The sequence below is a fragment of the Lupinus angustifolius genome, chromosome LG01, assembly GCF_001865875.1.
Source record: "Lupinus angustifolius cultivar Tanjil chromosome LG01, LupAngTanjil_v1.0, whole genome shotgun sequence".
Classification (NCBI taxonomy): domain Eukaryota; kingdom Viridiplantae; phylum Streptophyta; class Magnoliopsida; order Fabales; family Fabaceae; genus Lupinus; species Lupinus angustifolius.
Genome location: NC_032009.1, coordinates 30,302,811 through 30,315,101, shown reverse-complemented (window position 1 = coordinate 30,315,101; position 12,291 = coordinate 30,302,811). Strand labels below are relative to the sequence as shown.

General features: G+C 30.5%; 2 protein-coding genes across 2 annotated transcripts; both read right to left on the bottom strand.

Moving 5' to 3' along the window:
* On the bottom strand, positions 6,696–7,828 carry LOC109343080 (uncharacterized protein At4g22758-like). Its single transcript, XM_019581217.1, has 2 exons — positions 7,358–7,828; positions 6,696–6,881 (listed from the first exon to the last, which is right to left on the bottom strand). Exons 1-2 carry the CDS (start codon positions 7,587–7,589, stop codon positions 6,703–6,705), a joined length of 411 nt encoding a protein of 136 aa, XP_019436762.1. The 5' UTR covers positions 7,590–7,828; the 3' UTR covers positions 6,696–6,702.
* On the bottom strand, positions 11,042–12,022 carry LOC109333463 (uncharacterized mitochondrial protein AtMg00810-like). Its single transcript, XM_019568993.1, has one exon. The coding sequence runs from the start codon at positions 12,020–12,022 to the stop codon at positions 11,042–11,044; it is 981 nt and encodes a 326-aa protein (XP_019424538.1).

The window sequence follows — 12,291 nt, the reverse complement described above, 5'->3', positions numbered from 1 at the left end:
GTAATAAACAAAGTATAGAAAAAGAACATATCATTGTTCATATTGAACAGAAAGTAACTAAACTTCTATCCATTTTGCACTGTTCATTATGCTATTTTATGAAACAAGATTGTGCAAAAATCTATTTAGTAAACTATACATTATTACTAATGTCATTTAATGTGCTTCTCTTGTTATAGTATATGCTTGTTCTTATATTTTATAGAAAGTCATTACAATCCTGTTTGCATTTGAAACAGTAACAAGATATATGTATATATATATTAAAGAGAGAAACAGTAACAAGCATATAAATTATATATCTTATATATATAACGTTAACTAATATATATATTATTACGTTAACATACAGTAATATATATGTTAATAGATATGTGTTTTATATATGTTATATATATAAGATTAACACATTATATATATATATAATTAAGTTACAATTTGATTTGAACTTTTTGATGAAATTGTTTCATGAATATTTATGTAACTTTACAAATTATATGAAAGTTTGAGAGTCATATGTATGTACAATATTATGACTAGTTAGATGTTTGAAAGTGTTGTATAATAGATTTGTTAATCATCGAAGTGGTCAAATTTTTATGTTATGTAAATCCAAATTGTATGATTATATTTCATTTGTTTGGAATTATTGTATGATAGATTTGTTAATCACTAAAGTGATCAAATATTTATGTTTATTTAATTCCATATTGTATGATCATACTTCATTTACTCATTAATTTGATGCTATAAGTGATATAATAATTATTTGTTTATGAGTAAATTGAAATTCATTATTATAAGGCAGTTAAGAATCGTCCAAATGTTGATTGCTTGTTCTTATAATCAATGAGTATATATGTTGGAGTGTAAAGCATCATTAGTTATTTTTATATATCCAAAGATAGTAAATGTTTCTAATATATGCATGTATTATTGCCAAATTATGTGAATTTCTTTTAGTATCATCATATCTAGTAAAATATATTAATAGATTACCCAAAGGTAGACATTTATATACACTTATGAAGTAATCTGAATTAATTTAGCATGTAACTCAAAGCCTTAATGTTTTTGTTTAATTTTATTGATTAAAGTATCTATTATTTTGCATTCGCAATTATCATTTGTTCCAACTTTCAATGTACTTAATTTCTCTGAATGAACAATGCCAATTTTATGTTGGGGTAATGGATTTACATTTGTTACTTAGAGAAGATAATCCAAATGCTATTACTAATATAAGCACCAAAGAACATAAAGTTCATTATAGGAATTGGGAAAGATCAAATAGATTGAGTTTAATGTATATGTGAATGAGTATTATTGACAATATTAAGTCGGCTCTTCCTAAAACTAAAAGTGCTAAATAAATGCTGAAGTTTGTGGAAGAGCGCTCTCGAACTACTGACAAGTCTCTTGATGGGACACTAATGAGTTCATTGACCACTATGAAATTTGATGGTTTTCATATTATGCATGAACATGTCATTGAAATGACAATCATTGCAACAAGACTTAAGACATTGAGAATGGATGTGGATAAAAACTTCCTTGTGCAATTTATACTAATGAACTATAACACCATGAAAGATAAATAGAATGTGCATGAATTGCATAGTATGTTAGTTCAAGATGAAACTAGGATGAGGAGCCAAGAAAATCACTACATCAATTATGTTAATCATCAACAATCTAGAAAGAAAGCCATAAGAAACATGACAAGAAAGGGAATGGACACTTAAAGATTAAAAAGTCATCTTCATAAATCCACAAGAAGGAACATCATGATAACAAATATCGTTTTTGTAGAAAGATTGGACATTTCCAAAAGGATTGTCCAAAACACAAAGGATGGTTTGAAAAGAAAGGTAAGTCTAGTGCTTAAGTATGTATTGAATCGAACTTAGCAGAAGTTCCTTATAATACTTGGTGGATTGACTCTGGATGTACTGCTGATGTTTCTAATACTATGCAGAGATTCATTACGACTCGAACTACAAGATCAAATGAAAAATTTGTTTATATGGGAAATAGAGTGAAGGTTCCAAAGGAAGCTGTCAGGACTTATTGTTTAATCCTTGACACTGGACATCATTTGTATTTATTTGAAACCATTTTTGTACCTAATATATCTAGGAATTTGGTTCTTAAACTTGATGTTGCTAGATACTTTTTAAAATTTGGTAATGAATGTTTCAATTTGTATAAATATACTCATTTAATTGGCAATGGTATATTATGTGATGAATTGTACAAGTTAAATCTTGATATTATTTTTTATGAAACACTTTTAACCTTGAGCATGGCTTAATTAATGGATGTTCTGTTTACTTATGGCATAAACGTTTAGAACATATTTCCAAAGAAAGAATGAAAGGCTAAGTAATGAATGAAATCCTTCTGGATTTATATTTTATTGATATGACTATATGTGTGAATTGCATTAAAGGTAAACAAACGAAACACACAAAGAAATGAGTCACAAAAAGCACTAAGCTTTTTGAAATTATACACACAAGCTTTTTGATGTTAACTCTTTCAATAAGGAAAAATAATTCATTACCTTCATCAATGATTATTCTCGTTATGGACATATCTATTTATTGTCTAATAAATCTCAAGCGTTAAAAGCTTTAGAGATTTACATTACTGGAGTTGAAAGACAATTAGATAAAAATGTGAAAATTATCAAGTCTGCTTGAGGTGGTGAGTATTATGGAAGATATGATGAAAATGGAAAACATCCAAGTCCATTTGCTAAATTCCTTGAAAGTCATGGCATATGTGTACAATACACAATATCACGTACACCGCAATAAAATGGTTTATCAGAAATGCGTAATGGAATATTGTTGATTATAGTTAGGAGTGTTTTGAGCAATTCATCTTTACCCGTTTCATTGTGGACTTATCCTTTACAAACCGCCATGTATTTATTAAATAGGGTCCTCAGTAAGGCAGTTCCAAAGACTCCTTTTGAACTGTGAACAGGAAGAAAACCTAGTTTAAGGCACCTGCATGTTTGGGGATGCCCGGTGGAAATTGGAGTTTATAATCCACAAGAAAAGATATTGAATGCAAGAACAATCAATGGTTATTTTATTGGTTAACCAGAAAAATCAAAGGGGTATAGATTTTATTGTCCAAACCATACTACAAGAATTGTTGAAACTGGGAAGGCTAGGTTTTGTGGAGAATGATGAGATTAGTGCGAGTGAAATACCACGTAACATGAAAATTCAAGAAGTAAGGTTACAAGTTCCATTTACTTGTGTCCCTAATAATGTTGTTCCTCAAGTTATTGAACCGAATAGTAACGATGGAGAACAACAAAATAATCTCATTACTAAAAATGAAGTTGATGAACCTATAGTAGAACCACAAGAGATAACATTAAGAAGATCTCGAAAATAAAAACGATATGTTATTCCTGATGATTATATGGTTTACCTATATGAGTCAGAATGTGACATAGGAATTGAGAATGACCCAATTATGTTTTCAAAAGTCATGGATAGTGATAATGCCAATAAATGGTTAAATGTCATGCAAGGTGAGTTAAAATCTATGGAACAAAATGAGGTTTGGGACCTTGTTGAGTTATCAGAAGATTGCAAAATAGTTGGTTGTAAGTGGGTTTTCAAAACCAAACGTGATTCTTATGGTAACTTAAAACATTATAAGGTTAGACTTCTAGCAAAAGGTTATATTCAGAAAGATGTCATTGACTATAAAGAGACATTTTCACCAGTCTCTAAGAAAGACTCGCTTAAGATTATCTTGGCATTGGTGGCTCCTTATGAATTGAAGTTACACCAAACGGATGTGAAAACTGTCTTTCTAATTGGGGATTTAACAGAAAATGTCTATAGGGATCAACCAATGGGATTCAAAGAGAAAGGAAAAGAACACATGGTGTGTAAACTTAAGAAATCAATATCTGGACTTAAACAAGCTTCACGACAGTGGTATCTTAAATTTAACGATACTATTGTATCCTTTGGGTTTAAGAAAAACATTGTTGATCGATGTATATACCTAAAGGTCAGTGGGAGTAAGTTTATCTTCTTGGTTCTATATATTGATGACACCTTACTTGCAACTAATGATCTTGGTCTTTTAGATGAAAATAAGATGTTTCTCTCTAAAATTTTGAAATAACAGATATGGGTGAGGCAAGCTATGTGATTGGAATAGAAATATATTGTGATGGATCACAAGGAATTATAGGCTTGTCTCAGAAAGCTTATATTAACAAAAATTTTGAGAGATTCAGAATGGATAAATGTTCAAAATCTCCCGTTCCAATTCAGAAACGAGACAAGTTTAGTATTATGCAATATGTAAAGAATGATTTGGAACGGAAGCAAATGAAAGAAATTCCTTATACATATATAGTTGGGAGTTTAGTATATGCTCAGACTTGTAAGTGACCATATATTAGTTTTGCAGTTTGAATGTTAGAATGATATTAGAATAATCGTGATATATAACATTGGAAAGCTGCAAAGAAAGGTCTGAGATATTTGCAAGTACAAATGATCGCATGCTTATTTATAGGATATCGAATCATCTTGAAGTGATTAGATATTCAAATTCAGACTTAGCGAGATGCATAGACATTCATTTATATATGTTGATTAACTAGAGGAAGTATCTTATGGAAGAGTGTGAAGCAAACTATCATTGCTACATCCACTATGAAAGTTGAATTTGTGGCATGCTTTGAGGCCATAGTTAATATGAAGTGACTACATAACTTCATTTCATGACTTGGGTTAGTCAATCATATTGTCAAGCCATTGAAAATTTATTGTGATAATTCTGTAGCAATATTCTTTTCTAAAAATGATAAGTATTTCAAAGGTGCTAAACTTACGGATTTGAAATACTTTGTTGATAAAGAAGAAGTTCAAAAACTTAGAGTATCATTTGAGCATATTAGCACTAACCTTATGATTGCAGACCTTTTGACGAAAAGGTTACTGCCCAAAATATTTTCTAGTCATGTTAAAAATATGAGCATTATGTCTGCTAATGAATGTTGAACATTATGTTATTAATGAAGTCTCAATGTTTGACACTCCGAGCTCATTAACATTTAAGTTTATGATTAATATTTTATTTTCATGCTTATGTACACATGTGAGAATGGTAATGTTGAAAATAAAATTTTCTTTCTAAATGACATTATTATGTGATTTTCATTGATGTGTCATGTTAGGAATAAGAGTAGTACATGGAATAGACTATATGGGATAAATGATGTACAACCGTCATGACTCTTATTAGTTTTTTGTTCTTGATCATGACTTGTAATGTAATGAATATGGAAAACATATTATGATTATGCACATTATGTTTGATGTTGAATTATATTGTCACATGAGACAAGTGTGAGAATGTAAGAATGACTCTTGTGACAGGAAGGAAAATACTATTTTGTTTTGAAAAGTGTAACTCTTGAATAGAGAGTTGTAAATGAAATGACAAGACTCTTAGAAAAAAGTCTATATATAGTGTTTGGTGGAAGCACTATACTTATAGGGAAAAAATACGGACTTGAAGCATTGTCCCTATCTCTGCCCCAAAAGATTGCTCTATTAGCCATCAATAAAGGAGGAGCATAGAAATAAAGGGAAAGAGATAGAAGAATTTCTCTTTTGACGAAGAATAACACACAACATCATAAAGGAGGATCGTGACGCCATGGATAAAAGTTGATGATCTATATCCATTCTTATTATGTGAAAACCATATTTTTCAAAGATCCATTTAAACATGATTTCTATAATAAGACTTAAAGCAGCAACAATGTATCTTAACACACCCTTCTCTTGGATGCTTTTACTGCTTTTTAACACATTGTGCGGTGGAGTTTCTCTAACTGAGGCGTTTGTGGGTGACTGTGAGATAGTATTGTCGCCACACTTAGATTCTAATTTTATCATTAATGCAAGAAACATGGCTGAGAAATTGAAGGTTGGGATTGAAGTGGGGAAAGGTGAAGAAGATAGTTTGTTCACAAATCGGGGTAGAGTAATTTTTGTTTCCTTCCCAAAGTGAGGCGCCGCATACATTAAAAGGATGAATATGTCCAAAATGTGTTTCCTTCCCAAAATGTTTTAGAAACACAACACTTTATTCTCGTGATGAAAAAGAGTATTTCAAAAATCTAAACATGGTCATGGGCTCATGATGCCTGACCAATATATTAAATTTTATTTTAAATCAGGTTTTATAAATATGTTCAGGTTGACACTAGTATTGACTAAAAAGAATAGAGCTATAGAATTAGCTCCAGCATCAAGCATGCATTCTGAATTTGCAATCATCAAGAGTTTCAAAGAAGTAATAGAAAAATATTCTTGGAATTTAATTGGTAAGATTCACTGTCTCAAACTAAAATATGAAAATTAATGACATTTGAATTAAAGATTCTTATTGAATAAAAAGAGAAACAACTTTTAACTTTTTTTGTTAAAATAAATAAATAAATTTCAGTGGAATTTCCTGAAAGGAGCTCAAGGTTCTCTCTTAGCTAGAGAGAACAAAAACAAAAGCATACATTATAAGAAAATCAAACCAACAACAAACATATACAAGTGAGATTTACAACCCACAATTCTTCAATAATAATAACAATTATTGACTTCCTACCCACCCCCCACCCCAAACAATTTGGGGTTTTAATTGATCTCAATGTGAAGATATCTTGAGTTTGAGGGACTTGTTCAACCATCCCCTCAAACTCCAACTTCCCCTGCGGGAAAGTGATGAAGTTCCATTTTCACTAGTGGGAGTTGAACTCTGTGGCTTCTTGCATAGCATGAAATCCCTTACTCCATGTGATCCAATTGCATCCCACGGAATCAATGCTGAAAACACCATAAAAAGCCTAATTCAGTAACATTGTAAAAAATAAAAAATAGGAATGTGGGTTGAAAGCCCATCAACACGCTAGTAAACTTATAAAGGCAAAACTTGAGAATCATTACAAAAAGTGAGATTCTCTTTTTTGGTAGTAGAAAGTGAGATTCTTAATTTCAGATGCCAAATTTAATCAAACAACAAAAGAGGGGAAAAACATTTTCCAACCCAATTGGGCACTAAAAATAGATTTTAATAACATCAAAGCTGCAACAACATCAAAACATATAATTCAGAAACATATAATAAAAAAGAAAGCTCTAAATTTCAAATAAAAGTCACATTATTACACAAAGCTCACCATAAATAACATTCAATGACAAGAATACAAATTATAACAAATATGAAAAGTTTGGTTTAAAAAGCTAGAATATTATTAATACACAATAGCTATCTAATTTTCTGGTTGCAAATTGAAAATTACCATCGGATTCAACATGAGTAGAATAAAGATAGAATCCATTTATATCATTCCCAAGAATGGGTAGCCTCCCTTCACGTGCATACAATTTGAGAGTTGTGTCAATCACCTCCGTTACAAGCTCTGTCTCATTCACCACAAACCGAATCGGACCAGCGCTTCCAAGCACATTGATCCTGATCAAAAACCTATTCGAATTCACGTTGCGGTTCTTTTTCTGCTTACTCAATCCCATTTGTGTTTGTGCCTCAATTTGATTGAAACAAAAATGAATGTTTCTATCGAAAATTAAAAGAACCTAGAATCGCAAATTGAAGAGGTCAATTTTCTGATTTCTCAACGGTTGAAACCAAGGCAACAATAACACCAGTCTTGTATGTAAGAACTAAAAGTGAAGGAAAGAGAGATAAGAAGAGGAGCACTCGTTTTGGATTGGGAATGAGAGCGCTTGAAATCAAAGTTGCCTTGGGTTTATACCATTCACAATTAAGGAGGGAGATGTATTTAAATAGGATGAATTGTTATGTTAGTGGTGAAAAGTGGGTTCGGGGTATTTTAGGATTTTAATCCTTGATTCATTCGGTGTTGATTTGCTGATGTAAAGGTGTGAACACGTATTCTCACACGGTCATAGTCTTTTTGTTAGTTTTCTACTTGTTGTGAATTAGTTACATAATGTTGTTTTATTAGAAAATACTCATTCCATTTCCTATTTTTTAAATCTTTTTATGTTTTAGAAATTAAACGCATATTGATATTGTATTTTTCGATCATATTTTGATTTATTATTTGTCCTTTTCACTCTTATTTTTTAATTTTTTGATCAATAAATTATATTATTATTTAATTTTATTCTAAACTAGCATGTTGACAGGCACTGTCGTGTCTGTCAACCCGCTTTCCTATTGTTGTAATGTGTAGTCTACGTACTATAAATGTTAAATATATATAGTAAGTTATCTTAGATATTGCAATTTGCATATGAATAATTCGATTGAGATAATTGCTCAATCCTAAGGAAGAGTTGCATATACAATTATGTTCATCACGAATTGAGTCTCATACTCCAATTCTTTTTGGGACTTATTTTCATCTCTATTGTAGTCCAGAGTTTGGTAAATAAACATCTCATATTATGTTTTAATTAAAAAATGATATGTTTTCCTCTAAGGCTCAATTGAATGTCACTAACACCTCCGGATAATGTCATTATATTTTGTATGCACAAAAATAAAACAAAAAATTGATAGTATAAAACATATCATAATCGTGATCTTAATTTTATCATGTCATAATTCCATTTTGCAAACATATGAGCATTAAATATTATTAGTTACTTAATATAAAATATTGTAAAATTAATATGTGAGTATGTGACATAATATTATAATCAATTTCTAGTAGATCACAAATTGTTAAATTGTACAATTTACATGTATTAGTGTTTGTTTCAATTTACAAATATTTTTTACTAAGAGTAATGCTTTGGATAAAAAACAGTGATTAGGAGAATATTAGGTAGATTTATTAGGAAAATATAATAATTTATTAAATAAAAATAGAAGTAATAAAAATTAACAGTGACAAATGATGGGAAAACAATAAATGGTTCACTAAAAATATAAATATAAAACAATGATTAAAATATTTTAAGTTATAGAAAAGTATTAGAGAATAACTCTCATTTTTTCAATACAATTTCGTTCACCACCACATATAACAATGATCCTTACAATTTAGTAGGCAATGAACAACATAATTATTGTCAAATACATTTATTTAATTTTACTGTAATAGTGGTGACAATTATATAAAGCAAGACCTAAAGTTAGTTTTCATTAAAAAAAACTAAATCAAACAATGACATTTATCTCCAATTAATTTTTCTAACAATAAATTTAAGTATTTAGATCATCAAAGATTGTCTATAATGCACAAAAGAAAGAGAGGTTCTTGTTTGAATCTTCCACTAAAATAAATAAGAAGAATTGCATCCCCATTGCTTGACAATCTATTTATATTTCATTCATACGTCTAACGATCAACAAAACAAATGTAAAAGTCTGCAGAGAATTTGATAAAAAATATAAAGTTAGTTTACATTAAAAAACAAAATCAAACAATCAAAATAAAGAAGTCGTTTTTTAATAATATCACCAGCAACCTTTACCCAAATTCCTATATGACAGACAATATGAGATACTAACAAAAACTAAAAATCAAAATGAAGATAAAACACAACCTCAATAACAGTAAAAAAAATTAAGTGTTATCTCATGATGAAGATGAGGAAGGAATAAATTTGCTACAAGAAAATAAAAGGCAAACTCAAAACAAATGAATAAACTTCCGTTAAACCATTGATCTATTTATGTAACATCATTCATTTGTTGAGAAATATTGAGGAAAAGTTTAAAGAACATGTTTATGTAACATCACTCATTTCATCAAAAAATGACTTTTCAAGCAAATATTTAGAAGATGAAAAATACGTTATACTAACAATAATGAAAGCTTCTAATTGATTTTATTTCATTCTCAATTCTTATTATGAGGCCTAGTTGAATATACTTATTGATAATTGATGTTATGCATATATAAATCTAAACATTATGAAACAATGTTAAATTGACTCATTTTAACTCCATAAAAGTTGCAGGTTTAAATATAACTCCATTAAAAACAGTCATTGGATTAAAACTTTGAAACAGAGTTAAAGTTAAACATAATTATTTTATAGACAACACAATATAGTAACAATGTAAGGTAGCATGTATAGAAGATTTATTCAAATTGAAGCACAGAACCTGCATCTATAATTGTACAATTGGAGACAATGTGAGTTAACTTTTCACTAACAATTATTGTCATTGCTAATGAAAACTCAAGCAACATTGGGTCTTCCCTCTTTTGTTTTATAGCCAACAGTTCCAACTTCCTAAAGAGACATTAGGCTAGTTGAGAATAACTTTAAAAACTGCACCATTGGAAACTGCCAAAAATACAAAATAATCCTCTTATTTTTTCATTTGGTGTATGAAAACATGGTGAATAATAGTTAATTATAAGAGTAAAATAAGCAAGTGAAAATATTATAAAAGTATAGATGTCATAACTCTAAATTTTAAAACAAACATAGTCTAAACATGAAAACAACAATGACATTTTAGGATAAATATAATCTCAATATGATAGAACAAAATGAACAATAATGTATAACACTAATTAAATTATATTTGCCTTGCATTGCTACCTATTTCTCCTTGAATTGTGATTTCAATCTCACAAACTCTAATATCTCTTGTGTAGTTGACTGTACTTGACAACAATGATGTTGATGATAGTAAATGTTGGGGAAGAATTAGGAAGAAAGAAGAAGAGAATGAGTGAGAATGAATGTGCTTCTTGTATATTGAGTTGAATTGAGATCAAAATACCAAACTTACTATATATAGCAAGCTGTCCAACTAAACAACTAACTGACTTTCCTAATATGGAAACTTCTATAACTATATTACCTAACTTTTGAATTACACTGATTTTAACATCTTCCCTTAATCCAAAAGTTAACAAAAACAGAAACAAAGAAAGAATGAATCAACCTTTACAACTACATAAAATCACAACAATTATTGTTCCTTATCAAGCTTTCAAATTTCTTCTTCTTCACTAAGCTTGAATTCTTTATCACCAAGCCTTCACATTCATCTTGTCTCTTAATGTTCTGAACCGTGCAGTCTTGAGTGGTTTGGTTAGAACATCAGCTATTTGCAAATCTGTGGCACAATGTTGTAGCTTGATTTTACCTTTTGCAACTTGATCTCTTAGATAGTGAAATTTTGTTTCAATGTGTTTGGACCTGCCATGAAACACTGGATTTTTGGCAAGGTTAATAGCAGATTGGTTATCTACTTTTAACTCCACTGCCTCACCATCACTCAGGCTTAATTCCTTCATCAATGCTTGAATCCACACACCTTGACAGGCTCCACTGCAGGCTGCTATGTACTCTGCTTCACATGTTGATAGTGCCACTACATCTTGCTTCTTAGATGACCAAGAGATAGGTGCTTTACCTAAGAAGAAGATATAACCCATTGTGCTCCTTCGATCCACTTGATCCCCACACCAATCAGAATCTGTGTAAGCTTCAAGATGCAAAACATTCTGCTTTGTCTCAAATTTCTTGTAAGGAAACATAACACCATGATCAAGAGTTCCCTTCAAGTATCTGAGAATTCTCTTTGCTGCAATTAGATGAGAGTGCCTAGGTGAGCTCATGTACCTACTTACCAATCCTACACCAAAAGAGATTTCAGGCCTGCTGTGACACAAAAACCTCAAACACCCAACCAATTGCCTGAACATTGTGCAATCAACCTTTGCTTCTTCATCACAAACACCCAGCTTTAGATTTGCCTCTACTGGTGTATCTGCAGGATTACAGTTGAGAAGATTGAATCTCTCTAGAACTTCCAATATGTACTTCTTCTGGTGCATGAAAATGCCATTCATGTGTTGCACAAATTCGATGCCTAAGAAGTATGCTAGTCTGCCAAGATCAGACATTTCAAACTCATTGCTTAAACTTTTCTTTACTGTTGCAATCTCAGCTTTGTTGCTTCCAGTGATGAGCAAATCATCTACATAAAGGCATATGATTATCATATCATTATCATCACATGTCTTTATGTAGACACCATACTCAACAGAGCACTTGATGAAGCCAATTTTAGTTAGGAAGGCATCAATCCTTTTGTTCCAAGCTCTAGGTGCTTGTTTCAAACCATATAGAGCTTTCTTGAGTTTGAATACTTTGTTTGAGTTTCTGTTTTCTTTGAGTTCAAAACCAGGAGGTTGAGTAATGTAGACTTCCTCTTCTAATGGTCCATTTAGGAAGGCAGACTTGACATCAAGTTGCCATAGATCCCATCCTT

Bases quoted from the DNA above. Each gene is read 5' to 3' on its own strand.
- LOC109343080 (XM_019581217.1), bottom strand. From the start codon at position 7,589: ATGGGATTGAGTAAGCAGAAAAAGAACCGCAACGTGAATTCGAATAGG. The intron at 6,882-7,357 runs GTAATTTTCAAT...TGGTGTTTTCAG, and splicing joins TACTCATGTTGAATCCGATG to CATTGATTCCGTGGGATGCA.
- LOC109333463 (XM_019568993.1), bottom strand. From the start codon at position 12,022: ATGATAATCATATGCCTTTATGTAGATGATTTGCTCATCACTGGAAGC.